The 26,830-nt window shown below is 41.4% G+C and overlaps 1 protein-coding gene across 3 annotated transcripts in view; it reads right to left on the minus strand.

Annotated features, from left to right (window-relative positions):
- The window catches only part of RAP1GAP2 (RAP1 GTPase activating protein 2), a 964,048-nt gene that overhangs the window by 88,119 nt on the left and 849,099 nt on the right, over positions 1-26,830 (minus strand). For all 3 annotated transcript variants that reach the window (XM_085649926.1, XM_085649925.1, XM_085649924.1), the window contains one exon: positions 2,735-2,872. In XM_085649926.1, coding sequence (XP_085506052.1) covers positions 2,735-2,872 — 138 coding nt within the window. The remainder of the gene's footprint in view (positions 1-2,734; positions 2,873-26,830) is intronic.

Consider the following 26,830-nt stretch of genomic DNA (forward strand, 5'->3'; position numbering starts at 1 on the left):
GGGCCTAAGGTGCTCTGCCTTCTGTGGACTTCATAGGAACGAATGCAAAGCAATACAAAGCAACGCAACGCAGCCCGAACCCACACCAGAATTTAAGGTACTCTGTTCACGGTCCCAGGTAGCTGGCTTGCGCTCAATCTCGGTTGGGCTGAACTTGTAATTTTGTCGAGGTCGGGAGGGACTAGATAACCACAGTTTGCGTTTGCGCTGTTTTGCGCTAGTTTTATGTAAACTAGGTAACCAGGTTCTTGGATTTTGGTAATTTTGGTATTGTTTTGTTCAATAATTTAATCTCTATTTTTCTAAACTAGTATGGTGTTTTCACTGTTTTATATATATGCTGCACAAATACTTTACACATTGCCTCTTAAGTTAAGCCTGACTGCTCAATGCCAAGCTACCAGAGGGTGAGTACAGGTTAATTTAACGTGTGCATCTGACTTACCTTGACTAGAGTGGTGGTCCCTACTTGGACAGGGTGCATACCTCTGCCAACTAGAGACACCATTTCTAACACAACTTTTTTCCCAAAGTCAGGATTAAGGTGACATGCACCCAGGTGGCTACCCTAGAGATTGCCTATCTGGTTGCTCGACCCTCTCCTGTGCCCTGGCTGCTGCTACAACAACCATGAAAATAATCTGACCCTGCCAGAAAGTGTGAACACTCCCAGGAATCGGAAACAAACTCCTGTCTGGGAAGGAGGTGACATCTTGTTCCCTGACAGGAGGGTTAGTGAAGGGACACATCAAGGCCGTGAGCTTCAAAGCTTTCACCGCCTCTGATAGGCAACCAGGCTGCCTCCCAACGATGGAAACAGCCCTTCCCTTGCCCCCAGGCATATTTGCACCCAAGGAGGCAGGAGAGTTAGATAGTCAGGAGATATACAGAAGGCTAGCCACACCCCTAGGGTGGGCTACCTAGTCTGTACAGCCACAGAAGTGTTCTGCCATTTTTATAAGTGGCAGAATAGAGGCTTCTTGATAGCAAAGGTGGCATTCCCCTCCTGTCCCAATGTGTTCTCCTCAGGGGCAGATTAGCCACTGAGGCTAGTAGGCCATTAGCTACTTGCACCCACACCCCTAATGCTCCTAAATCTAGTATCTCTGGCACCAAAACCTTAGATCTGAAAGGTGTGGTGCAGCGGCTAGTGCAGCTGACTACTTAGTGTGGGGCTCACGGTGCAATCCCTGGCGTCAGCAGAGCTCAGATCAGCATTATGAAATTCTGGGCAACAGCTCGTTTAATCTCCTGGATGACCCCCAGCGCCTGGATAACCTTAGGGGTGATGTGTCACACTTTATAAATCTGGAATGAATGAACTTGCAATAAAAGACAAAGAAGAGCCCCGAGTCTGCACAAATCAAAGGCGCAATACCCTTCACCTGTGGCAACCACCCTGCAACTGCATTATTGCGACTCGTCCCAGATCAGAGACTGGCTCCAAAGTCATGAGGAACCTCTATTATCACCAAAGGCAACTCCAGAACTTCCTTAGTCTAGTTGTACTAGTCCATGCAGACTGCAGGTAAAAGCACACTCCCAGAACCAAAGAACTACTTTCGAACGGCCTGCCGAGGGATCACCCTCAAGTAAATTGTCTAGTGCCTTCTGGAAAGTCCTGACCTCCAGCAAGTTTCAGGGGGCTACCATTTACCCCCGGACTCCAGGATGTCAAACTTACCCAAGGCTGAGCTTGCTGCTGCCAAGGATTGCTGGTGATCAGTCCAGCTACCACTACCTTTATTCGATGCTGTGCCTTGAGGGAGCTCCACAGCACCTTCACCCGGTCACCTCAGTTGAGTTGTCGAGTTTTTACATATGTTTCCTCAGCAGTACTGTCTCAGCAGTAAAATTAGCATCCCTACCGCACACGCTTAAGCACCAAGGGCAGCCAGAAAGACTGTGCACCTGTGCCTTATGAGCCAGGCAAAATTCAACAGTTAACTCCCAATGGTTTGCACTGGACTCGACATGCAAGTAACTGATTGTTACTAGTTGTTTTCTCCATTTACCACAACGTTAATGTTTTGCACTGATTTATTTTTCATTCTAATATCCTTAACTCCAGTAATTCTGCTCTATTTGTATAAATTGGTGTCAGAGTTCTTTTGAGTCATGTCTATTACTTATTGTTCATGATGGTACTCTGAAATGCTTACCACATATGCCACACTACCAGGACTGAGCAAGGGATTTATTATTGGAAATCCTGTCTTTGGGGTATTATGTGAGTATTACATAGTGAAGCCTAACCCTCCTCACTGTATAGTACTCCACAATCCTATACAAATCATACACATTCTTTAAATTAACCTATACAAACTTTTTATCAGGCAGTGGTCTTTCCAAGACCAGAAAGAGTTGGGTGATATCCCTTTCGTCCTCCTCACCTTGCCCTCCATAGGCGAAAATAAAAGTGTTCACAGAAAGAAACACTTCTTCCGTTTTCAAGGTGGGAAGGTTGTTGCCAAGAGGGATACAGGGAGACTCTTCAGCAGCCAAGTGAAACGCAAACATGGCTGAGGTAGGATGGGTTAAATTTCCAGCTGGAGCTTTACATGTGACAAATTGTGGATAAACCACCACAGATTTGTAGGGGCTTTTGCTTATCAAAAATCTCTCCATGTTCTTGGAGACAAGACTATTTCTGTTATTATCAAGGGAGGATCTATATCATTCATTTGAGAACAGATCAGTAGGTTTTATGTAGAAGTGCTGTGATCATACTCACAGTGAAGGTTGTCTTTGTGGTCTCCACACTCGGATGCACAATTCCCGCACTCAAGCTGCCGGGGATCCCACTGTTCTGGAGCTTCTTCTGACTGCCCACCATGGTCTCCATAGAGTGGCTGCGGACTCTGATGGCTCGCTGTGCGGAAGAAACAAACACAAAGGAAGGAACAGGTTTGAAAACTGCAATATGTACTCCAATTTACTGTCTAAGTAACAAATGCATACATTTACATGTCACAGTGTTACAATAATACTTCCGAAATAGGCAACGGTAGGGCCACTCTCTAATACAGTGGTGGCCAATCTTTGTCTAGGAGTGCGAAAAGTCTGTTCCTAACAAACATTTTCTTTTCAAAACATTGCCTTGTAAATTCCTCTCATGTGGATCCCATGAAAATGTGAGTATTGTATTGGACCTTAGCGAACAACAGTGGACATCTAATCTCAAGTCAAATGGGAAAAAAACTGTAGTGCATATTACAACCAAGAAAGTGGTGAATAGCAAAATCATTGATTCTAACTCCATAAATAGCATCAAACAAGGTCTTAATATACAGAAATTATGAGAAAATAGAAATTAATTGAATGTATTCATGATGTGAAGTTTTTTACTCTTTACGAAAGCAAAACTCGCTACAGTCAATACTTTTTTCTGTAAATCATTCCGAAATGAAAAGAGAATCATTGACCAATTGATTAATAGTGACCGCTTAGGCAAATTTACTGATGATCAAAAACCGCCTAATGGCACAAAGGTTGTAGACATTGGCCATATCACAGGTGGGAAGTTGTTGCTAAGGGTCAAGGAAGGCTACGATTTGGCTCATTAGGTAATAGGTGGTAGGGATGCTCCCGCCGAGAAATTCCATTGTGCCGGGATTGCACACAATCACAGTTACTTCTATGTTGCTGAATCTCTTTGGCAAAATACATGCCCCATTTCAGACAACATCGGTCCTCTGCATCAGCCATACATATCATGAGGGCTGTGTGGAATTCGCTGAGTTTGGTTCTGTGGAATTACACAAATATTTGTCCAGATTCCACAGAATTCCGCGACAGGGCGGATTGGGCATTTTACACTATTTTCTTAGCATCAAATAAACCCTCATGTCCAAAAATGGATGTGAGGATGCATTTTGCCTAAGAAAATAGTGCATATGTAAGGGCGACGTAAGTAACTATGTGGTTTCTAAACGTAGAGGGACTGCTTATAGCTTGGAGAGGGAGCAGTACCTCAACGTTTAGAAACTGCACCCCTTGGCGCCAGACATACTTTCTAAATGGGGGGAAGAGGGAGCAGTACCTCTATGTGTAAAAATCACTGCAGATTAAAATTTAATCTGCAGTAATTTTTAAACATAGAGAGAATGCTCCCTCTTCCTGTCCTGTTTAGAAATCAATGCATTGCATACCCCTTGGCATCCTTACATACGCTACAATAATCACTGCAGAGTATATAAGGGTGCCAAGGTGTATGCACTGCAGTGCATACCCCTCGGTGCCCTTACATACTCTACAGTAATCACTGCAGAAAATGTAAGGGTGCCAAAGAATAAGCATTGCAGTGCAGTGCATACCCTTCAGCGCCCTTAAATACTTTGCAGTAATCACTGCAGAGTATATAAGGGCACTGAGGATTATGTGCTAAAGTGCAGTGGTTTCTAAATGGTTTTCAATGATAATTTCTGTTTGTTCAAATATATGAAATAGGTTTTGACAAAAATTATTATGAGATAAGCGCACTGTAAAGGCTATTATTCTCAGTCATTTTTGTTTATGTGAACCGTATTTTGTACCCTCAAACTATGCTATTTATTCACATACATTTCTATTGAAAAATAATACACCCTTTTGTCTTGTTTTGCTTTCTTCCTGACCCATTCCCTCGTAATTTTCATAATTAATTTCAAATTTTTATTTGTTTGAGGCCACTACTTTGGGCTCTCATATTTGTGTGGTAAAAATGAAATTGAACTATATGTAAGAGAAATCCCTTGTAGGCACCGTACCTGACACCTACATTTTCACCCAAGCCTTCAAGGGTATATTGGGTTGCCCAATTTTTTTGAGTAGTGTTTAATTTACGGCAATCCATGCCGCAAAGAATGACAGATACGTCAGGAATCCTATCGTTTCTGTCGGCACAAATGTCACTCAATCATGACGCAACTTCAGCACTGCATGGGGTAGGCCTGTACCTAGGACACTGCGTCACCCATACACATACCATGAGGCAGGCGTAAGGTTTTTACGCAGTGGCGTCCTAGAAGTGTCGAAAGTGAAATCTAATACATTTCATAACAACACTTCTACAATCCTTTTTTACGTGGGAATGCACACCCTGCATGCATTATACCTGATGCAGGTATAATGGTGCACAGGGCTTTACAAGGTGATGCAGCTGCCTAGACGTGTCACCCTGTAAATATGGCACAATGTGGCGCTTTTTTTTACACATTGTTCACGCCGCTGCCGTGTCTCAAAAAGTAACCGAAAGCCAGCGTCAAAGTGTCGCAAGGCATTCCTAAATAAGGATGTACTTCTTTACTATAAGTTGGTCATCTCGTCATTCGCTTCACACTCCAGCCAATTTATCAGAAAAGCTCAAATGTTCTGCCAGCTGTATGACGGCCAGTTGCAAAGGTGTTCTTTGTTTGGAGAGTCACAAGTTCAAACTCAGAGTTTTCACTGACATTTGACTGATATCCATTCTTCCAAAATCTTATTAGGATCTAAATCTATATCTTTTTAATCGGGCATGTTTCTGTGTTTAGATGTTTTAGTTTCCCATTGGAAATATCTAAAGGAATTATTACTTATTTATTTATAATTGTTTCTTTTCTATAATCATTTTATTTTAAAATAGTATGCTTATTTTACCTTTGCCTAGGGTAATTCTGTATTGTTTTAGGATTTTTCAAGAAAAAAGTGTTTAATGTGGAAGAGGTGTGACTAATGTGGCTTTGGAGAGCATTTTATGTGTGAAAGTAATTATAGATATTTAAATAGAACAGGTGTACATTTATGGATGTGTAAATGCACTTGCAATTTTTTGTGCATTTCTCCATATGTAGAATATTTCCCACGGGGGAACCCCTTACCTTGCATTTATGGCACCTTAAAGAAATATTCTCTCTCTACTCTGACTCTAGATAGCGACTCACTTAGACTCATGAAATTAGTAGATCCCTCATACCCACAACCTGCCCCACTGCTCAGACATTAATATTACACAATGTTGATTCCCCTAATGGGTGTAAATGCAAATTTAAAGCATGAGTTTATGTCCATAAATGATGTATCTTACACACCTACCTTTAATGTAGGTATTGAACTACCTTTGTGAATCGGACCCTAAATAATGTCAAGCCAGTGATCTCTACGGTGACACCCAAGGTTGCCTTAAGATCTAAAATGCACTTTTTCTCATTCATTCCTTGAAGCGGCTGCTTTTTACTGCTGATATATATATATATATATTCACTTAAAAAACCATAGGTTTCACACATGTTATAGTTAGGTGGATATTTCACTCGTAAAAAACCAATGAAATTCCCCCGTTATAGTTAGTTCAGATAACTATAACTCGCGCGCCCGCAATCCTCTGCTCATGACGTCACATATTACATCACTCATGACATAGTCAGTGGCATCACTCATGACATCACTGATGACATCATCCTTGTGATAGAGTGGCGGTCGCGCGAGTTATAGTTATCTGAACTAACTATAACGGGGGAATTTCATTGGTTTTTTTCGAGTGAAATATCCACCTAACTATAACATGTGTGAAACCTATGGTTTTTTAAGTGAATTTGCAAGGTTTTTTAAATGCTAATTCCTAACTATAACGTGTGTGAAACCTATGTTTTTTTTAGTGAATTTGTACGTTTTTTTAAAAGCTAAGTTATGTATGTATTATTATTTTTTTTATATATTTATTTTACAATAAACTACGTATTAAATTTTTTTTTAATTTTTTTTATGGTTTTTCACCATGCGCGCACAGTGCGCGCACCCCCGCGATATTTAAAAAAAAAATGTAAATTTTTTTTCTGCCTTCGGGGTCCTTCAGTGACCCCCTGACAAAGGCTAGGGGGTTAGGAACTCTCTACCCTGCCCCCTTTTCACGTTCGCCACCTTCCTTTTCCACTCTCGCACTGAAAACAAACAAAATGGCGGCCGACACTTCCTGATTTCAACCGATTCGAACGTTGACTGACATGTAACAACCAATCAGAACTACGCTCGCGCACGTTAAGGTGCGCGCACGGTGCGCGCACGGTGCGCGGCAATAGATATGTATGTGCTTTTAACTGCAATTTTCTCAGGAACTACTGAACAGATTGACTCCATATATGCAAAAGGCATATCCCTGACCTGAGGCCTACCTCTCTGCCAAATTTCAAGTAATTCTGTTCAGCCGTTCGGGCTATACCTTCGACTAAAGGTCCTATGGGAAAATGCATGGGGAAAACGCGTTTTGGGACCCCCCTTTTTTCTCGGCCCCCGCTTGACGAATCCCCCCGAGACTTTCAGGGTAGGAGCTGAGCGGAGCGCCCCATTACTTTTGAGAATTTCGCGAAGATTCGTCAACTGGCGCCAAAGTTATTCAAAATAGAATTTTGAGATTTCCTATGGAAACACGGTCCTAACTATAACTATCTACTGGCGACCGCCAGTAGATAATATATATATATATATATATCTTGTGTATGAAACCACTTTAAACTACTTACATACATCTGTAGGGCCAGTTCCCTTCTGAAATCTATGATTCACTCACTGCTCTCAATCGAAAGTTGCCCAATGAAATGAAGACCATATTTTGTTAATGAGGCTGTTAGAAATGGGATTTCTGGTTGGCTAGGGCATGCGCCTAAGCCAGGTAGAAACCACCACTCTAGTGAGGGCAAAGGAGTTCCATACTGAAGATAACCCCAGAGGCTGTTAAAGGTATTTAGTCCAGTATGCTTTTCAGCTTGTCTGATGTCCAGTGACCTTGATTTTATGTCAAGACTGGAGGCTAATCTTATTGCCAGCCTCCAGCCTCCATCAAGGTTGGGGAAAATCTACATTATCCTCCACACTTCAAGAAATAATGCATCCCATTGCATAAGCAACATGCACCTTCAGTCCTGACTTCAAGACATAGAGTGCCTTCTTTGGGGAGCTGGCAAAGAGAAGCTCTCACACAAAGAGGTCTGTCCTGTGGAATGCATAGTCTGGCGCACACAAATTTATTTTATGATATAGCAAGTCATGCTTGCTTATAGTTTGTTCTCTTTTACAATTCTTCCTTCTTCAGTCACTCTGTTGATGCTCATCTACCCTATCTCCGGTGAATGCCATGGAAGAGAGTAAGCGCTCGCTTCAATTCTGTTGCACACTAGGATAGTGACTTCTATTCACACACAAAGCAGGAGTCTCCATTTATTTACTAACAGACTGCTGTAGAACTCAGGTCCCTTAAACTTCTTCATGATTGTTGGCCTTATCTAGGAAGTTCTGATAGGCAGGTTTTTCTATTTGGTGCCAGTGGCAGCTGGCAGGAAACAGGGGTGGGGGGATCAAAATATGTATATTTTTAAAAACGTACCTCCTCACGCTGCGGCTGCCTCCATCTCTCCTCCCTTGTGGCTGAAGAGTCCGGAAGTTTACAGGCTACCCAAAGCCAATTTAACCCCCCACTCAGTGCTTCGAGACCCTCATGGGTGAGTAGCGCGCTTATAATTCCTTGATTGATTGATTGAATCAAAATGCTGCAAAGGAGCATTGTGATTGGTCTGAGCGCCATGGATCAGCACCCAGATGGGGACAGGGGTCCTGGGCATGTTCTCCACTAGGCTGTGTAATGCAGTTTGGTGGGGAACATGTAAAGTATGCATGACGGTTTGACCGGGACAAGGCGGCCGGCCAAGCAGTCATGCGCACTTAGTGTGCACAGTCCACTTTTCCTCCCTGAGTCACCAGCTCCACCCCACCTTTACCCACCCATGCAGCAATAAAAAATAAAATGATTAGAAAAACCTTGTTATTATAATTAATTTTTCCCTGTTCTACTGCTCTGAGAGTAGTGGGGCAACGTTCATCTGCCTTAGCACAGTAGCCACCCCTGTTTGGTACAAATAAATACACAAGAGAGTAAAAAAACTTGATTCATCCATCCATACATCCATGAGTAAAGCACTGTTCTCTTAATGAAGCAGGCTCAAATTATCATGCCATGCAACAAAATCAAGTCTGTGCAGCAATGTGTCTGCTCTTTGGTATAAAGTATTCATTTTGCTATTCCACCGGTCTGAAGAAGGGATATTTTGGACATCATTTTTTTTAAGTGCACACTTTAAAAGATTTGTCAATGTTTAATGAGATACATTTTACTCTATTTTAACACAGCTGACTCAAAATAAACGCACCAAGTATGATTCACGCGACTTACTTATTTGTGTGCTAATTAGATTTTCTTGAATGTTTCTATTTAAAATAGCATTGTGGCAGGTAAGAACAGTAAGCCCTCATGTAGGAAGGTGGTATGGGGAGATGTGCTGAATTCAGCAGCTGTCATATAAACCGTGCTCACAATTCTCTATGTTGCTTTGAAGTAGCGGAATTTCTAAGCTTCTTGGGTTGGCACCTTTGTCCAGTCCGCTATGAGAAACACCTTTCTGGTGGACCAGTTGCCCAATAACAGCTTGATCCATTACATTGCAACATATATTCTAGATAAGGAATGGCTCTTGTTGCTGTTTTTTTTATCCTGGGACAGTCATGAAAGGCAAGCCTGTCCTGGAAAATAAGAAAAACACACATCATGAGCCCCCACATGCAATGAGAAACAATCTCAACAAATCAGGGATATTATTTTTTTTCTTTTCAGAAAAAAACCCACTGACTATTTATGCATAAAGTATTCCAGTCATGTCTTCAGGGGCTATTTTGTTAGAATTTCTCTGTAAACTTGGCAGGATCTTTAAGTACAGCAAACAGGGCACCAGGGGACAAGCAGTGGTAGGCCCTTTACAGCCCCAGCAGTTTGGTCTATATTCAGTATGAAATATGTTATTTAATTAACAGCTGTAACTAAAAGCTTTTTTCACTGTGAAGGGATGTAACTGGCCTATCGGACAAAATGAAGTTTAGAATAAAATCATAACTCTATCATCTTTGGTTTGTGACAAGCTACTGAAATATTTCTAGCACTATTTTTTTAGGTTTATTATAAACCCAATTCAGTGGTGAAGTTAGATTTGTAATACATATTTAGGAAAAAGTGATTTAAAAAAACTTTGACTATGTCTGCCTGAACCTCCAGTAGGTGAATTAGCATAAGCCTACCAGCAGCTGACCCCTTTCAGTGCTTCCCCTCAATGAGGTGAAACAATGCGTTAGGTTTTTTGGAAGGAAGAACTGGATGTGAGGTACATGACTCATATCAGAACAGAAAGGGCAGCTGGGGAGGGTTTTGGGACATCATTAATTTAAAAGGGGCCAGGATGAGGCCTGCCCATTCATTGTTAAGTGAGAGGAGAGCCCGGGAGAAGAGAAGCCTTTTGTTTCTTAGGGTGTCTATGGCCAGCTTGGCACCAGCCCAGTGGGAGGGTAATTGGTCACTCTTGGACTAGGACCTTTCTGCAAGGTCACCCCAAAGCTTTTTGCCTTCGACCCTCCTGTTATCTGAACCTGTTTTTGTTGGCTTTTAGGACATTGTGCACTTTACCACTGCTGGCCAGTGCTAAAAAGTGTCTGCTCTCTCCTTTAAACATGGTGAAATTTACTTATACTCAATTGCAAATGTAATTTACTTGTATTTCCCTAGTAAAGTGGTGTTACATGTACCTAGGACCGGCAAATTAACTGCTACTAGTAGGCCTGCAGCACTTATTGGGACACTCACTTATGTAGCCTTTTAAAAAATCTCAGACCTGCCTTGCAAAATACACCTTTTGCCAGGCCTAAATACTCCTTTTTTGGTCTCGCCTGAGCCAGCGCATGCGCTGCTCTGGCGAGACATTTAGTAGCGGGTTTTCGAAGTACTACCAAAGCGACCACCAGCTTGCTGTCACGCGCACAAGAGAACATGCTGCTGCGTGCGCATCTCTCACGTGCTTTAGCACGTCACCGCAATCACGATCACTTTCACTTTCACAGTGATCGCGATGACTTTCGCTTTCACGGCCGCGGCGTTACTTTTACTGCCACGTGGCCAATGCTTGTTTTTCCTTATCGTTAAGATAACAGCCTCATCAATGATCATTTATCTGTATTACCTTGCTCATCCGATACACTGAAAGGGGAATAACTTAAACCCGATTATATTAGTGAGGTTAGGTTCCTCCGAATAACTGCCGCACACACAGATCATTCTGACCTATGCATTAATCATGTCCTCCGTTCAAGCCTCCCCCTTTTGTTGAATCTCACAAGTTTAGAGCGATACGGTTCCATCAATCGAACCTTTATCTGCCCGTCCTAACCCACTTACTTGTTCAAGGGTTGGATGCCTTTTCTGAGTGCCTCTCGCTGCCCCGTGTAGTTACCGCAGGTACTGATCCACATCTTAAATCCTGTTTGACCCTTCCCTCACTTGGTACTTCCGGCTTTCATTCAAATCCGGAGTCAAATGGGCTCAGGTCAGAATTAGACCGCTAACATTCTTCTCATGTGTCTCTAAAAGAGAAGAAAACTGGATCCTGTTCAACCCTTTGCATGCTGGATACATCCGGCTTACGGTCAAGGCACATGGTCTCAGGTGTGAGCTAGACTGCTAACCTTCTTCTCATATATCTCAAACAAAAAAGAAACAACTGATCCTCACTTCCTCCGTGCGGATTAGTTTCTAATCTAATCCGTAAATGATTACCCTGGCAAAATCAGAATCATCACCTTAAATCCATACTGTCTCCGACTACTGACAGTGTAATATTGACGATATATATTTATCAGTATAAATGTTCATCGTTATTGTGATTCTTATAGTCCTGTATACTCTCAACTAAGTGAATCAAGCGTTGGCATAGCCAATATGTCTCGCTTTTGGGACCTTATAAGTATTTAGTTATGCAGCAGAATATCCTTGGTGAAACAACACCAACTTTTGCATGGCTAAACACTTACAAGGTCCCAAATGCAAGACCTATTGGCTATGTCAATGCTTGTTAATACATATAGGTCACCCCTAGGGTAGGCCCTAAACAGCTCTGCAATGTATTTAAAAAGTTGGACAAGTACTTTTAAGTTGTTGCATGCTCTTGTAGTGAAAAACTCTCAAATTCATTTTTTCACTATTGCTAGGCCTGCCAGTCCCATAGGATAACATAAGGGTGCCGATTCCGATCCGTTCAAAAATATTTCCGTACGACTCGAATCCGTATTTTTTTCCGTACGAATCGTACAAGTCACGTCCGACCCGTGAAGTACGATCCGTACGGGAAAAAGTATGCATGGATCGGCCCGCTCCGTACGAATCGTAGCGGGAAAAGTTGTACGAGACGTACCCGGACACTTTTCTGTAAGATTCGTAAAATGACAGTCCGAGCGTGCATGTACGATCCGGACCGGCCATCCGATTTACGAATCGTACGGAAAATGGCCCGTACACGGGGAATGACTCTAACCGCTACAAAGCGAAGTTTGTACGACTCATAGCCCGGGAAAAGTTGTTCCCGGGGTGCGAGTCGTACAGGCCCCCCCACCAATCCCCCGTATGTACGCACCGTACCCCCACCCCTGTATGTATGCACCGTACCCCCACCCCCGCATGTACTCACTGTGCCCCCACCCTTCGCATGTACGCACCGTACCCCCACCCCCGTATGTACGCACCGTACCCCCACCCCCTGCATGTACGCACCGTACCCCCAGCCCCCACATGTACACACCGTACCCCCACCCCCCGCATGTACGCACCGTACCCCCACCCCTGTATGTACGCACCGTACCCCCAGCGCTATGCTACGCGCTGGGGGTACGGTGCGTATATGCGGGGGTTGGGGGTACGGTGCGTACATACGGGGGGTGGGGGTACGGTGCATACATACGGGGGGTGGGGGTACGGTGCGTGCATACTTGGGGGTTGTGGGGGGGCCTGTATGACTTGTACCCCTGGGGAATCAGCTTTTACGGCTGTTTTTGGCTCCCGTAAAAAAAGAGCAGTACGGAGTGCCGTAGGGACGGATCGTACTTGCTGGGCCGTAAAACGCTGCTAACATCTGTACGGATGGCGCGTACAGGCTGTTCCGGATCTGATTCGTAGGGTTTTTTTACCCGTACGGTTTTTTGTACGATTCGTATGGAAATAGGCTTTCTGTACGAATCGTACTTCCTAGGTTGTACGGACAGTTTACCGGGTACGAGTCGTATGGAGAAAACGCTCCGTACGACGATTCATAGGGCCTTTTTACCGGATCGGAATCCGCACCTAGGTGTCCTTAATACATTCAATAAGTCATAGCTTTCTATTGGGAGTAGGTCAACAGCTTGAATTGGGTGTCTAAAGAATTTTAATTATAAATCCTCTTTAATGGTAAAGTCACATTTTAAGTCATGGTTCTGAAATGGCCACTTTTAGAAAGTTGGCATTTTCTTGTCCTAACCATTTGGTGCCTGCAACCTGTCCCTGGGTCACACGACTAGGTGTAGTTGGCAGTTGGTCTTTGTGTTTTGCACCCAGACAGTGAAACAGAAGGAGGCTAGGTGTTGGCAGGAGTGGCCATTCTCACTTAACGAGGGAAAGAAGCTGTCACCTACCACACTAGCACATCACAAAGGCTCTCACTGAATACACACACTCAGATAAGCTGGGACCAGGGCAGGAAGGAAGGGGATATCTGACACCTCAGAGAGGTGGAAGCCTCTAGAAACTTTTCCTTCTTCAATAGTGGGCACCAGGTATACATATTGGACCCTCAGACTCAACTCTTCACTACATATATGGACCTGTGGAAGACTCAGAAGGACTGCTATGCTGCTTTGCTGCAAAAAGGACTATCATTCTGCTATCCTGCTGTGCTGCCCTCCTGATTGAGTGAAAAGGACTGGACTTGCACCTTGAACCTAGGACCACCACAGTGGCTCCAAGGGCTAGCTGGCTGGACTTCTGATTGTTCTCTTGGGGATAGAACAGGCTCCAACAAATTATACTCAGCTGTGTGTCTTGCCCCCCAAGTGGTGCCACCCTCGTCCTGGACCCTTGGAAATGGGCCTGAAGGTGCTCTGCCAGCTCATCTGTGGTCCCAGCAGAACTGTAGCAGCATGACAGCATGACGCATCGCCTCACGTATCTCTGCCTGAGAACCACTATGAGATGCATCCCACAGTGACCGTTCTGAGAAGACTATTTGCCACAATGCAGATAGGAGTTGACAGACAGAGTGTTGTCTGCTCCTGCTGGAGTTCTGTATTGGTGAGATGTGATGTGCTCCTGCCAGCAGTCGCTTTCCTTAAAAGGTATCACCAGAGGCACATCTAATCCAGTGGCACAGTGCCTGGTTTCTCCACACACAGAATTAGCTCTTCTGGAGACACTAAGCTTCATGTAGTGACCTGGGGTAGTAACCTCCCAGAGTTAATGCTCTGGGCTGGATACCGCTAGTTGTAATGAAGCACATTTTCAAATACACTACACTGCTACATAAGTACTGCATATATGCAAGACCATTTTTTACGGAAGAATATATATGTGAAACACACAGACATCATGATTTTCACACTGATGTCTCATAGCAAAAAGCAAAAAACATCATAAACTATGGGACATACATACCTAGGCGTATAGTGGAGTGGAGTACAGTGGAATAGAGCACAGTGGAGTGGCATAGAGTAGAATAGCATATAGCAGAGCAGAGTAGGGTAAAGTAGTATAGAGAGGAGTGGTGTAAAGTGGAGTGGCATAGAATATAGTGGTGCAGAATGCAATGACGTAGAGTGGAGTGGCGTAGAGTTGAATACAAAAATCAATAACTTAATCATGTAATATAAAAAAGACATAACAACCAATATGTGTCAGATGATCCTATATCACCACCTCAGGGTTCAGATGACATTTATAAACCCCTCAGACTTTTAGCCTCATGGATTGTAAATGTCACCAGAACCCCCTATATAGATACACATATAAATAAATTGTTTATTACTCAGTGGTGATCGCTGTTTGGCGAATCTTCACAAAACTTTCCCAAACAGAGCTTCATCCACCCCAGCCCTTCCTAGAGAGTTTTGGGGTGATCCTTCAAATGGTGATTGAGAAAAAGGGGAGCAAAACATGTGCTTGCCTTGCAATTTTGCAGAGGAAAATTAGACACAGTTACAGCCAAAAATGCTGAACGTGAATTACACCACATTTGGCAGAAAGCTAGGGCTTAGTCCAGAAAGTGTGCTTTTTCTTCACGGAGTTTTATATAGCCTGAACTTGACCCGATATCGGGTATCAGGTCACTTTACATAGCACCAGTTGCATTACATGAGGACACATTCATTTTTGTTAGGCACAGGGAGATTATTTGCCCAGAATCACAGATTGTTCAGGGTCATTGCCAAGACTCGAACCTGTTTCCCCAGATTCGAGGTCGACCGCCCTAGCCGTTAGGCCAAGGAGTAAATCCATTCAGTAGTTTTTGAGAAATTAAGGTTCAAAATGCATGTATATTTCACACAGCAGAGGATCCCCAGATCTAACAGAACAAAAGATTTGATTGTGATTGTCAACAAAGATGTGGATGTAGTCATTTTAGGACTCAGGCACTCAGCCCCCTGTCCTCTAAAAAAAAATATAAAAATCATATAGGGGGCAGGGTAGGGATACCCTACCCCCGGGCCTGGTGGGGGAGTCCTGGGGACAAAATATTTTTAAAAAATAAATAAAAATGCTATCGGTGCATAGATTTTGTAATCTTAGGCTCTTGTGGGTGCCCTAGGGCACCCACTTTGAAAATATAGCCAGTTCCCAAAGGCACAGGCTGGGAAGCCAGGAAGGACAGTGGGGGCCTTGAGGCTCCCCCTGCTGCCTCCAACAAAAAAGCAAAAAAAAAATGTGGGTGCCCTGGGTGGGCACCCACAGAAAAAATGGTATAGGCAGTTCCCACTAGCCTCACAAAGGGTATTAGTTGAGAGTGGGCAGGGGATGCTAGTCCCAACTAAAAAAATCTGTGTGGGTGCCCCGGGTGGGCACTAGGCCACCAATAAAAGAAAGAATTGGATAAAGAATAAGGATTGAGTTGCAGAAGCTGCTCATTTATTTTTCACTACTCCTGCAAGGAGGCCTTGCTGGGGTTTCTTTTTAATTATATTATTTTTTTGTGGGGGTGCCCCTAAAAGGGGCAGGGGCAACATCAACCATTTTATATGCTCTGGTGGCGTGCAGGGAGCACAGCAGCCCCCCAGCAACATTACAAAGAAAAAAACAACAAGTTTCCTGGGTAATTGAATCTCTAACCTCAGAAGAGATTAACATATTGTGTAAAAAAGCTGTACGCTCTTCAGCTTGAAGTTGACCCCCCTTGTAGTTGGGTATATGGCTTTGCTTGAAAAAAAATATGTAAATACTCAAAGACATGTTAAAAGATTTTTTAAGAAAATGCTTTATTAAAAATATCTTGAGGCAATCACTATTATTAAACATTGCAATAAGTGAATTTATGAAATATAAATTTGATTATAGGTATTGGTGACTTTTTGACAAAGCCAGTATGTCTGCTTTATATATGCCGATGTTCATAACCCTTGATAACGCCAGTAGGCCCAGCCACTTTTATATTTTGGTATTTTGAGCATTTGACAAAACCAGTAGGTCTGCCTTACTTAAAATGACACCTTTTATATTGTTACATGACATAGGAAGCCAAAAGGAGAAATTACATAATTGATAACAACACTGTGCATGGTGGGGACACGAGATACACTTCATTTATGACACAATTTATAGTCACTTGAGAGAACTATAAGTAGTGAATTTCAGTGGTTTTGATTTACTGTTGATATTGTTTATACAATCATATTTGTGTTTTTGGGGGGTTTTTTGCAGGGAGTAAACTCACCAACTCACCAAGTCATTTTGTTATATGTTTTCTGTATTCCCCTTACCTCAAATACACTTCTTATTATATGTATCCTTACACCCTTTCACTTCATTTATTTATCCTTAAATATCTGTTTACTATTTGAAAATAATCAAAATATGTTTTAAATTAGTTGCAAGATGATCTCAAGTGAAAAGTTACTGAATGATACTTTTTGGTGTTATCACTTTACCTTTGTTAGTGGATTGTGGTGTCAAGGGTTTTGGGTGAAGCACGAGGGTGAAATATCAGCCATAAATAGCTTACGCATGTGAAAGTTGGTCGGTTGCTTCTGTTTGTAGCTTGTTGCAAAGCTTCAAGATACTTTCCACTCAAAATTTGGCCCCAGCACTTCCTCAGGTGCCAGGTTTCCCTGCTCTCACCCTATGCATTTCAGCTAACACGTGACATCGGACTAATTATTCTGGTGATATATATATATATATATATTACATATATAGATAGATATATATACATCTATATATAAGTACTATTTCACATAATGATTTAATTAGTGAAATAATCATCCAATTTTCCAACTTATTCCATAGGCTACACTACTGTTGGTGAATTTTTGCACTGAAGGCCCTAAGGTACGCTGTTTAATCACTTGTAAATTTGCACTAACATTTGTGCCACCCAGCAGGTACAAGCTAAGAGTTTTCCTCTGGTTGGTTTGTACATGAATCTAATAGAAACGTAATAGAAAGCTTTGGTGTTGCAATCCCATTAAGGTGCTGAAAACATACAAATATTCAGGGAAATTTCCCCTGTCACTGCGGTTCACATCCTCCACAATTGCCTGTCCAACCTTTGCAAGTGGATTTTTAGCAACCTGCCCTAACATAACTCTCATAAAGAGAATTTTTAATGATGCTCAATATGAATCTAAATTTGATCACAATTTGCCTTCGGAGCACCACACCTTCCAGTGTTTTGGCGTAATCATTTGGCATCCAGTTAGACTCGGGTCCTCCTAAGTCAATACACACAGCACACTATAAATCCACAAAAGACCGTTTTTATACAGAAAAAAACAAAATCTTTTGATCCAAGAATTTTCACCTGGTCATCCCATCTAATTTTATAGAATGATTGGACAATGGAAACTTCATTTGGACAAGTATCAACAAATCCACCATGGCAACCATTAACACCTTGATTAATTAGACCACCAGAGTAGTGTCTCTGCCTCACTCCTGATCAACCACGTTCTAGCATTTCGTATTCTTTTTGTTAATTCCCAATAATACCTCTTTTTCTCGAACATATATGTAAGACAAAACAAACTTTGAAACTGCATTCCTGGCTACCTAATGGTATGAACCTAACAGAAGAACTCAATACATTTGTTTAGTCCTATATGAATTGAAACGTTATGAAATGATTGTATAAGCTGTACCTATACAACCTGAAGTTGACTTGCTGATCAAAACTGATTATCATTTATTAACTTGTCTGCCAACGGTGCGCTCAAAGTGAAGGACATTGGTGGCTTTTTTTCATTCATCAATACACAGTAGTCTACTCCAAAAAAGCGAATGGTATTCTCAGTAACGGTAGAAATGAAGCAGAACATAAAGCCTCAACTAGCCCTCAAGTTTAAGAAAAGAGTGCACCTCTGCTGGTGGGTACATGCTTTCTCCGCACTGTGATATATTATTTTCCTTTGGTGTGCAAATGCCCATGTTTCTTCCCTAATTAAAATATGTTCAAACTGTTCATTTTAAAGGCTGTACTTATTTACCATGGCTGTATGGGGAAAAGCCTCCCTCTGAGTAATCAACCCTATTTACGGCTAGCCCCAAGAGAAATTTCAGTTAAAGTGGCCTAGTCTTTCATGATTTTCAACATTTCACATTACACTTGCTATGCATAATTACCAAGATTTACAGCACTATGCCACATTGCATGATTGAATTGTTGGTCGGGCAAAAAAAACTATTGCAGGAGAACACCAAACACACAAACAGACAGAATTTAAGCAATTGTCATGTGCAATATTATGCTATTTTCTAAACAGAAACGGTGTCATTCGCGATAAAGAAAATCGTGCTAATTGCCAAATCAGCATTTTGTGTAACTTTGCATAACTGTTTAGGAATTGTATGTACTTTCCACAAAGATAATTTCTCAAGTTTCTCACAGGCCTATTTGGGGCCATGGGTTATGTCAATATGGTATTCACAAGGCGACGCTGCATGCATACCATGCTGCATGCAAAGTGATAAAGACACTGATAAGGTTTTTTGTAGAATGTGCTTTAGGAAATGTAATACTACCTGTATTAAATGATTGAAATAATACCACGGATTACAGTTTCAGAAGTAGAGCACTTTATTTTTCTTATTTACACAGCCAGAACATGACTAACGATCAACGCTGTAATGCCGATCACCAGTGCCCACCAAAGAGTAAATGGCAGTAAGGAGAGAGCTCTCACAGTTGCATCCGTCACGAGTACTGGGATATCCTGAAATGGCAAAAAAGCCATGAAATCCATTTTCTGATGAAGACACAGAAGCAGTTCAAAATATACAGTAAATTAATTCAGAGTTTGCAACATAAACCATTTGAAAATAGGCCCCTTCTTCCAGGCAATTCACCTATCTGCAGAAATAGACCTGAGAGCATCCTTCCAGATGGGGTGGAGATGTGGCTTCACTTGGTAAACACAGCACTTTGAGTTAGAGATAAATAGTTTAACCCAATACTAAAACAAAGTACACAGTTGCTAACAAAATCAGTTCAATTTTCTCCATATGCACATCAAGAGATAAAAGTTAGAAGGTAAGTTTGGGTGATAGTTGTAACATGAGACTTACAAATAAACACCACTTTAATTGCAAACGCTACCACTGGAAACCCATTAAGGATGTTGGTGGACAAGTCCATTTGTCCTCCTTTGAGAGGTGCTTCATGATGGTCTAGAAGAACTGCAGCTGGTATGGACAGGGGTGACCCTTACATGCAAGTGAACTTTTCAACAGTCACATCAAGCAGGCATCAAACTGGAGAAGAAAAAAATCTAAGTAAAATCTGCAAATAAATAAAATTAATTGTGCCAGGTTTGCCCTTAGCACCATTTAGTTATAAGTAATCTAGCCTATTTGCTTGGGCACAGAAAGGTTAGTCCATTATAGAGTGCAATGAGATTTTACGAATGTTTGAAGATTAGACACAGAGAATCGGTTTCAACTTAATCAAGTTTTTTGACTTGTGTTAGTAACAAGTGAAGCAATAATACCGATTAGCTGTCAAGCAAAAAGTCCAGTTGGTGGTTAAAAGGTACACATAATATATAATTGTATTTACGTTTAGCCAATCAAAGTACACATGACTACAACAAATTTTAAAAAAATTGACCAAAGATTAATATTATAGAGATAGGGTCTTATTTACATACAAATGTCACAATACATAATAGTTCAAATAGTTTGTGCCCCTGTTTAGGTCTGGCCTAGAGAGAGATTCATAAAGAAAAATAAATACATAAATGCATATATAAAGGGGCCTTGGGTGATCCTTCTTCATCCATTCTTCTTTTCAATAGTAATTCACATTACTCCTCAGCCCTCAACGGCATGGGGCAATGAGCCAGCCAACTTTAGACTTGGCTCTCTTGCTCTGGGTGATGATATTTAGTATGGTCACCTGTGCAGTTCCACCTAAAAGCAGTGCACTTCAGTGCATTTGGGCCAATGTTTTTCCTCTCCACAATTTATCCTTTTTTATATTTTGTTGTATTAGTGTGTTAAAACTATGTATGCAGGTCACAATAATTCAATACTGATACTACCTATATTTGGCCAATAAAACTCTTAAGGCCTCATGTACAAAATAGTTGTGCAGTCCCAAATATTGCATTTTGCAAAACCACAGAGCCTGTAACTAAATGTTTACTTACCGGTATGAGTAATTTTGCAACTGGCAGTTGAATATTAAGTGTTAATTAGATACCACTTTTGGTAAGAATTGTGGGTTAGTTTTTAAGATTACTTTATCCTTTATGATTTGTAAGTAGGGTTCTTGTATTGTTAATGCTTGCAGTTCACTTACTCTTCATAATGATGTTATAGCAATGTGAAAGGCTGTTTTGAGACTAATATGTTTGAGGTCCGCTGTATGCATGGTCTCAAAGGGTTTTGTCATCAGTTGAGAAAGTACCCTATTTAAGCTCCAAGTCGGTACAGGAGCAGCTCTTGGTGGAGCTATTCTTTTTGCTCCTGCTAGGAATCTTTTGATGACTGGCTTTGTAAAAAAGCTTTTACATGTTTTTCCTCTTGTATATGCCACTATTGCTGCAAGGTGCACTTTGAGGCTTGAAAAGTTGATGCTGCTGTCCAAGAGGTAAGTAAGATAAGTAATAACTGTTCCTTGTGTACTGATAGAATTTGTTTTGCTGTTAGTGGTGCACCATCTCCTCCATTTAGCTGTATAACATTTTCTTGTTGACTGTTTTCTTGCTTCTTTTAGTATTTCCATGGTTCTGAGTGGAAGATTGAGGTGTCCAAATTCTATGTATTCAGGTGCCAGGCTCCTAGTTGTAGCGTTGTTGGCTCCGGGTGAAAGATCTGTCCCTGTTGCATTGTCAGCAGGTCTTTTTCTGCTTTGATCCTGATCCTTTCTCCTTTGGATAGTTCTAGGAGAGTTGAGTACCATGTCTGCCTTGTCCAGTGAGGAGCAATGAGAATCATGTTTGTTCCTGGTTCTTTTGCTTTTTGTAGCACTCTTTGTATTAGGGGTATTGGTAGAAAAGAGTAAACAAATGTCTGTGATCAGTTGAGTGAAAGTGCATGTCCCTTTGACAGGTTGTGTGGAAACTTTGAGGCAAAGCTTTGGCATTTCCTGTTCTGCATAGTTGCAAATAGGTCCAACACCGGAGTTCCCCAGATGTTGCATAGATACTGCACCGTTACATGTTTCAACTCCCATTCGTGGGAGCAGATGTTCCATTTGCACAGTTGGTCTGCAGTAATGTTGTCTATCCCTAGTAGATGTACCGTTAGTAGACTGATCTTTTTGGGGTATCACCCAAAGCCAGATTTCCTATGCAAGTTTGCTCAGGGGAAAGGACCTTGTTCCACCCTGTTTGTTCTGGTAGAACATTGTAGTTGTATTGTCTGTTTGCATTAATATGTTTTTCCCCTGAATATGTTCGCTTTGAGTGCCAGAAAAACTGTTTTCATCTCAAAAAAATTGATACGATTTGTGAAGTCCTTTTTGCCCCACTGACCATGAACTTTCAGGGCCCCTTGCCCACTGTGCCACTGGATTAAAAGCTAGCCTGGCTGAAGAAGGGTGACATACCCTGAAACCGGTCCCAGGAGGCTTGTTTCCGGTCCAGGGAGGACCTGGCCTGGCAGTTGGGTCTGGACTGTTCCCATGGGGCACAGGGTCTAGACTGATTTGCATATGGCTGGGTCGAAACTGGGGTGGCGTAGTGGGCAAAAGAACGATGGATTTAACCCAGATCTTTTGACTGGGGGAGAATGTTTGCATTGTCAGCATTCCGTCCATCATTTGTTTGCTGTAACACTATGTTGTTGGATGCCCACCATTGTGTATGTGCCTGCACCCTTTGTGTAACAACCACTAGATCCTCCCTACTCCTGTGGCTTGTGACCAGCTGTTGGTGAGCCATTCTTCGAATCGACCATGTGTAGGCGTGTGTGAGGGATGAGTGGGATACATGATGCCATCATGTCCATTAGTTTCATTACCTTCCTCACTGTCAGAGACTGGTAGAGGGCTGTTTCTCGATGAATAGCTTGTATTCTGGCTTGTGTGGGATAAGCCTTGGCATTTTCTGTGTTCAGGCTTGCTCCCAGGAAAGTTTTTTCTCTTTCTGGTGTTGTTGAAGATTTCTTGTGGTTTATTGAGAAACAAAGTCTTTGTAGTGTTTGGATTGTTTTTTGAACATGATTGTGACTTTGATGTACAAAACTCCTTTTGTGAACTGGAAAAACAATTCCAACCCACAAAAGAGATTTTGAGACTCATTACGGATTTCAATTAGGAAGAAGTGCGAAAGGGTGTCTCCTCCAAAATGCTATTTGTAAATACATATATCAATGGTGTTTAACCACACTTTGTAACTAATAAGCAAAGTAGAAGTAATTTTAAAAAAATAACTCTGATTGGTAATAGCAACATGTGTGTGGAGGTCTGCTGTGTCTTGCAGGATACCATGCCAGTGTTTAGAGTTAGTCACAGTGAACCCCAAGTAGTGATCTACCTAATCTATATTCATTAGACAGGCCAATGTGGGACTCGCTTCTAATGGGACCATTGCAATGCGGCCTATTAGTACACAGGTTGCATTGCGCAACAACAAGCAGGTCACAAACATTTGTTGGGCTTTTTGAAGCCACTATTTATGATCTGTTTGTACACCATTATTTTCCTGTAGTCTGTATTAGGATTTAAAAAAAGGATTTAATTAGCTCATGTACGTTCATCTGCCTGTTAGGAAACACCCATAACATTCTATTATAAATAAATACAAGGGTTACATTTATTCAAAACAAAAAAATTGTAGTAGAAGCCAGATTTATGTGGTAACCAAGGCCAGACCCACTGGTTTTGCTAATGGTTGTTCTATCACTGCAATTGTTACAAAGGTACCCCAAATAATAATAACTTGCTTTGAATCTGAGCACTGTTTTTTTATCAGTTGCTAAAGAATTGAGCTGATTACTGCTTGAATCAAACAAGAAATTTAAAACATCATTTGCATTGTTAATCCATTAATTTTATCATCAAACTCTGGTGAAAATATCCAAAGGGGGAACCGACACAAATTGTAATTCCATTGTGAAGGTTGTGTGCCCTATTTATCGCCAAACCTTAAATGGCCACTAAAATAATGCTTAAAACTAAAGCCCACAACGTATCTATTCATTTTCAATTGAGAAATATCTGAAGGCAACATTGAAGACCCTCATTTACAGTACGCGCACCTGCCTCTGTGAATAATTGTGTTAGTTACAACACCGTCTATGTATCTTAAAAGAACATCGGTCATAGAATGGGGTCCCAATTTTTGACATATTCTTCACATAAATCATTTAGCACTTACTCTTTAGACACTTTCTCCCACATACCAATTTTGTGTACAGAATACACTGCAGCAATAAGGATATCCACAAACAACAATCTATCTGGAGATTTCTTAATTTTAGGTAGTAAATATTTAGCTTAGCAAATACTACTTAATCTCTATCTAACTCTTCATGTTGCCCTTTTTTAGGCCAGTCACATCACAATCAACTTTTATTTCATAAATGTTAATCATGGATTATACTCAGGGGCCGATTACAATGTAATTCGGAAACGGTTCAGAACTAATCGTTTCCGTATGAATAGGGTCCTGCGGGTCCGAATGACAGATTATGCTTCTCAACATCGTTCGGTCTGACTTTTCATTGACTTCAATGGGAGCCTGTGTTCTGGACGAGAACACAGGCTTCCACTGAAAAAAAGGGGTGGTTGGGGAAAGCCTTGCACCCTGTGGCACACCCCACATGGTGCCTGCCACATTGCTCATGGTTGGGAAGAGGTGTCCCTTGGGTACTCCACGGGCCCTATTCGGACGCCTCTGGGTGAAGGGGGGCCTGCAACGGGCCACCATAGACACATTCCGACAGTCTGTCTTCATAATCACTCGTTCAGAAACAGAGTCCATAGAGCTGTACGATTCGGCTCCGAAAGACTCTGGCTGTCTGAATGCCTTTCGGAACCGATTCGCACTGCCCGAACGGTTTCCGGGCATCATAATCGGTCGTTGGGAAATGTGTACGATTCGTTCGGAAAGAAGGGTTCCAAATCAGATTCTGCAATACCAAATCCCGTCCGGAGCTTTTCTGAACGACATCGCAATCAGCCTCTTAATGTGAGCATTATATATTACATTTTCTGTCTAGTACACAATCTGTAAGTTAGCAGTTATAAGCATAAGAAATAGGAGCACGTGAAAATTTGTAAAATAGGCTTTTACCAACTTCATGAACTTTTTTAAAGGATTGTCAAAGTTGCCTTGTATATCAAGTTGATAAGGTATTTTTCCAAATAAATTACCTTAAAAATTTCACAAAATTGCAGCAGGTTTAAAAAAAAGAATTACATTTTAATGTTCCACAAATGTAGGCTTTGCAGACATAAATTGCAGCAGGAGGAATGTGTGAAAAATGAAAAGGTTTACATAATTGTGAAAGTGTGAAGTCTGTCACCTTTGCAAAACAATGGCCATTATTATATGTTGTAAATAGCTTAGTCCAATTCCAAACGGGGCAAATAAATCCTACAAAGCTAATATTTGTGCTTTAGAAGGTGCTTTCAAATAGACTTACTAATAGCTTCGTAAATCATAAACCTATTGGTACGGGTACTTCAAGACCATATTTTTTCAAGCAAGAATATCTATTAGATACCATACTGCATTTTCTCCTAAGACAAGTCACATATAGCTGCATTAAAGTTTGTGAGAAAATTAGAAATATACTATTATTGATTTAATTATAGTTATTTTTGGTGCATCAGTAAGAGCTACAGTCCAGTGAAGAACAGAATTTGATGGCCAAGAACTACATTTCATGGAGAACCAGGATCGAATACCCAGCAGCAAAGCTCATGGGGAAACAGAATAAATGCTCAAGAGATACAAATTATTGGACAACACAAGCTAATATCTAACATCAATTAACCCTTGCAGAAACACAGCAAAATATCCTAAAGCTGAACACCTTGTGCAAACACCCAAAATCCAAAGCAACACCCCTGGTAGAAACAGAATCCAACACCAAACAGCTACATCTCATGAGAAACAGCTACAATTCAATGGAATACACAATCTACTATGTAACCGCTATACCCTATGAGGAAACAAAACCAAATACCCAATAGCTACATCTGAAGTTGGCATATAATCTAATACTCAAGAGCTATAGCTCATGGACCCAATACCCTAGAGCTGCAACTATAAGGGAATCAAAATCAGGTACCCATAATTTACAGCTCATGAGGAATGGATATACAATATCCAACAGTTACAATACAGAGGGAACAGAATCCAATACCCACCCTCCAGTGGGGGAAATTAATCCTGTCTGCAAGAGCTAACGATCATGGAAAGCAGAATCAAATATATCCAGTTGCCAGAGCTCTACCTCATTGGAAATGAAAATACAGTATCTGTCAACCATAACCCATGGGGAAATTAAATCCAATACCTAACTGCTGTGCCCCACGAGAACCCAAAACAGCTACACACCAGTGGAAATACCGAGCCACTACAACTCAAGGGTAAAGAAAATCACTAACCAACAACAACCCAATATTCATCAGCTAAAACCCAATTCAATACCCAACAACGGGGGAACACAAACATGTTATTTTACAGCTGCATTGTACAGGGAGAAGAAACCTGGAGCTATGGCAAAAATTCCCAGAATGTGAAGAAGTGATATCTCAGCACCTACAATCTACTAAAATGGGGTTGTAGTAACTCTCCAAGTTCAAAATGCTATATATTTCAAATGCATCATCAAAGCATGTAATAAATGGTTTACATGGAATTAAATAGCTAGTTTTAATAGCACAAGGAGAAAAGTCCATTCAAACCCAGAATCAACTACACACAGAAGAGAAGGAAGACACATGGATAAGAAGACCAAATATTTAAAACAAACAGAATATCTGTGCTGGTAAAATCGGTCCTGGTGGTCCCAGTCTAGGAAAATCTGGATATGGGAAAACTGAGCAATTTTTAATTCCATTGAATCATTTTCCACCTGAACACACTGCTCTACTGTTGCATCACCACTATACTATGCTTATTTACCTGCAAATACTATACAACACGTTAAGATTTCTTCTGGTGTTCTTTCCATGTTCCTGTTTAAAATGTCTGTAGTTGAGTCTAAACCCTAATCATAATCATAATATGGGAGTCAGGGAACTCTGTTGTGGCCTCTCTTTTGTGACTAATACAATACACACTGAAGCTAAGTTGTGAAGACACAGCCTTTTTGTGCTTT

Source organism: Triturus cristatus, chromosome 3_2 (genome assembly GCF_964204655.1).
Source record: "Triturus cristatus chromosome 3_2, aTriCri1.1, whole genome shotgun sequence".
Taxonomy (NCBI): Eukaryota; Metazoa; Chordata; class Amphibia; order Caudata; family Salamandridae; genus Triturus; species Triturus cristatus.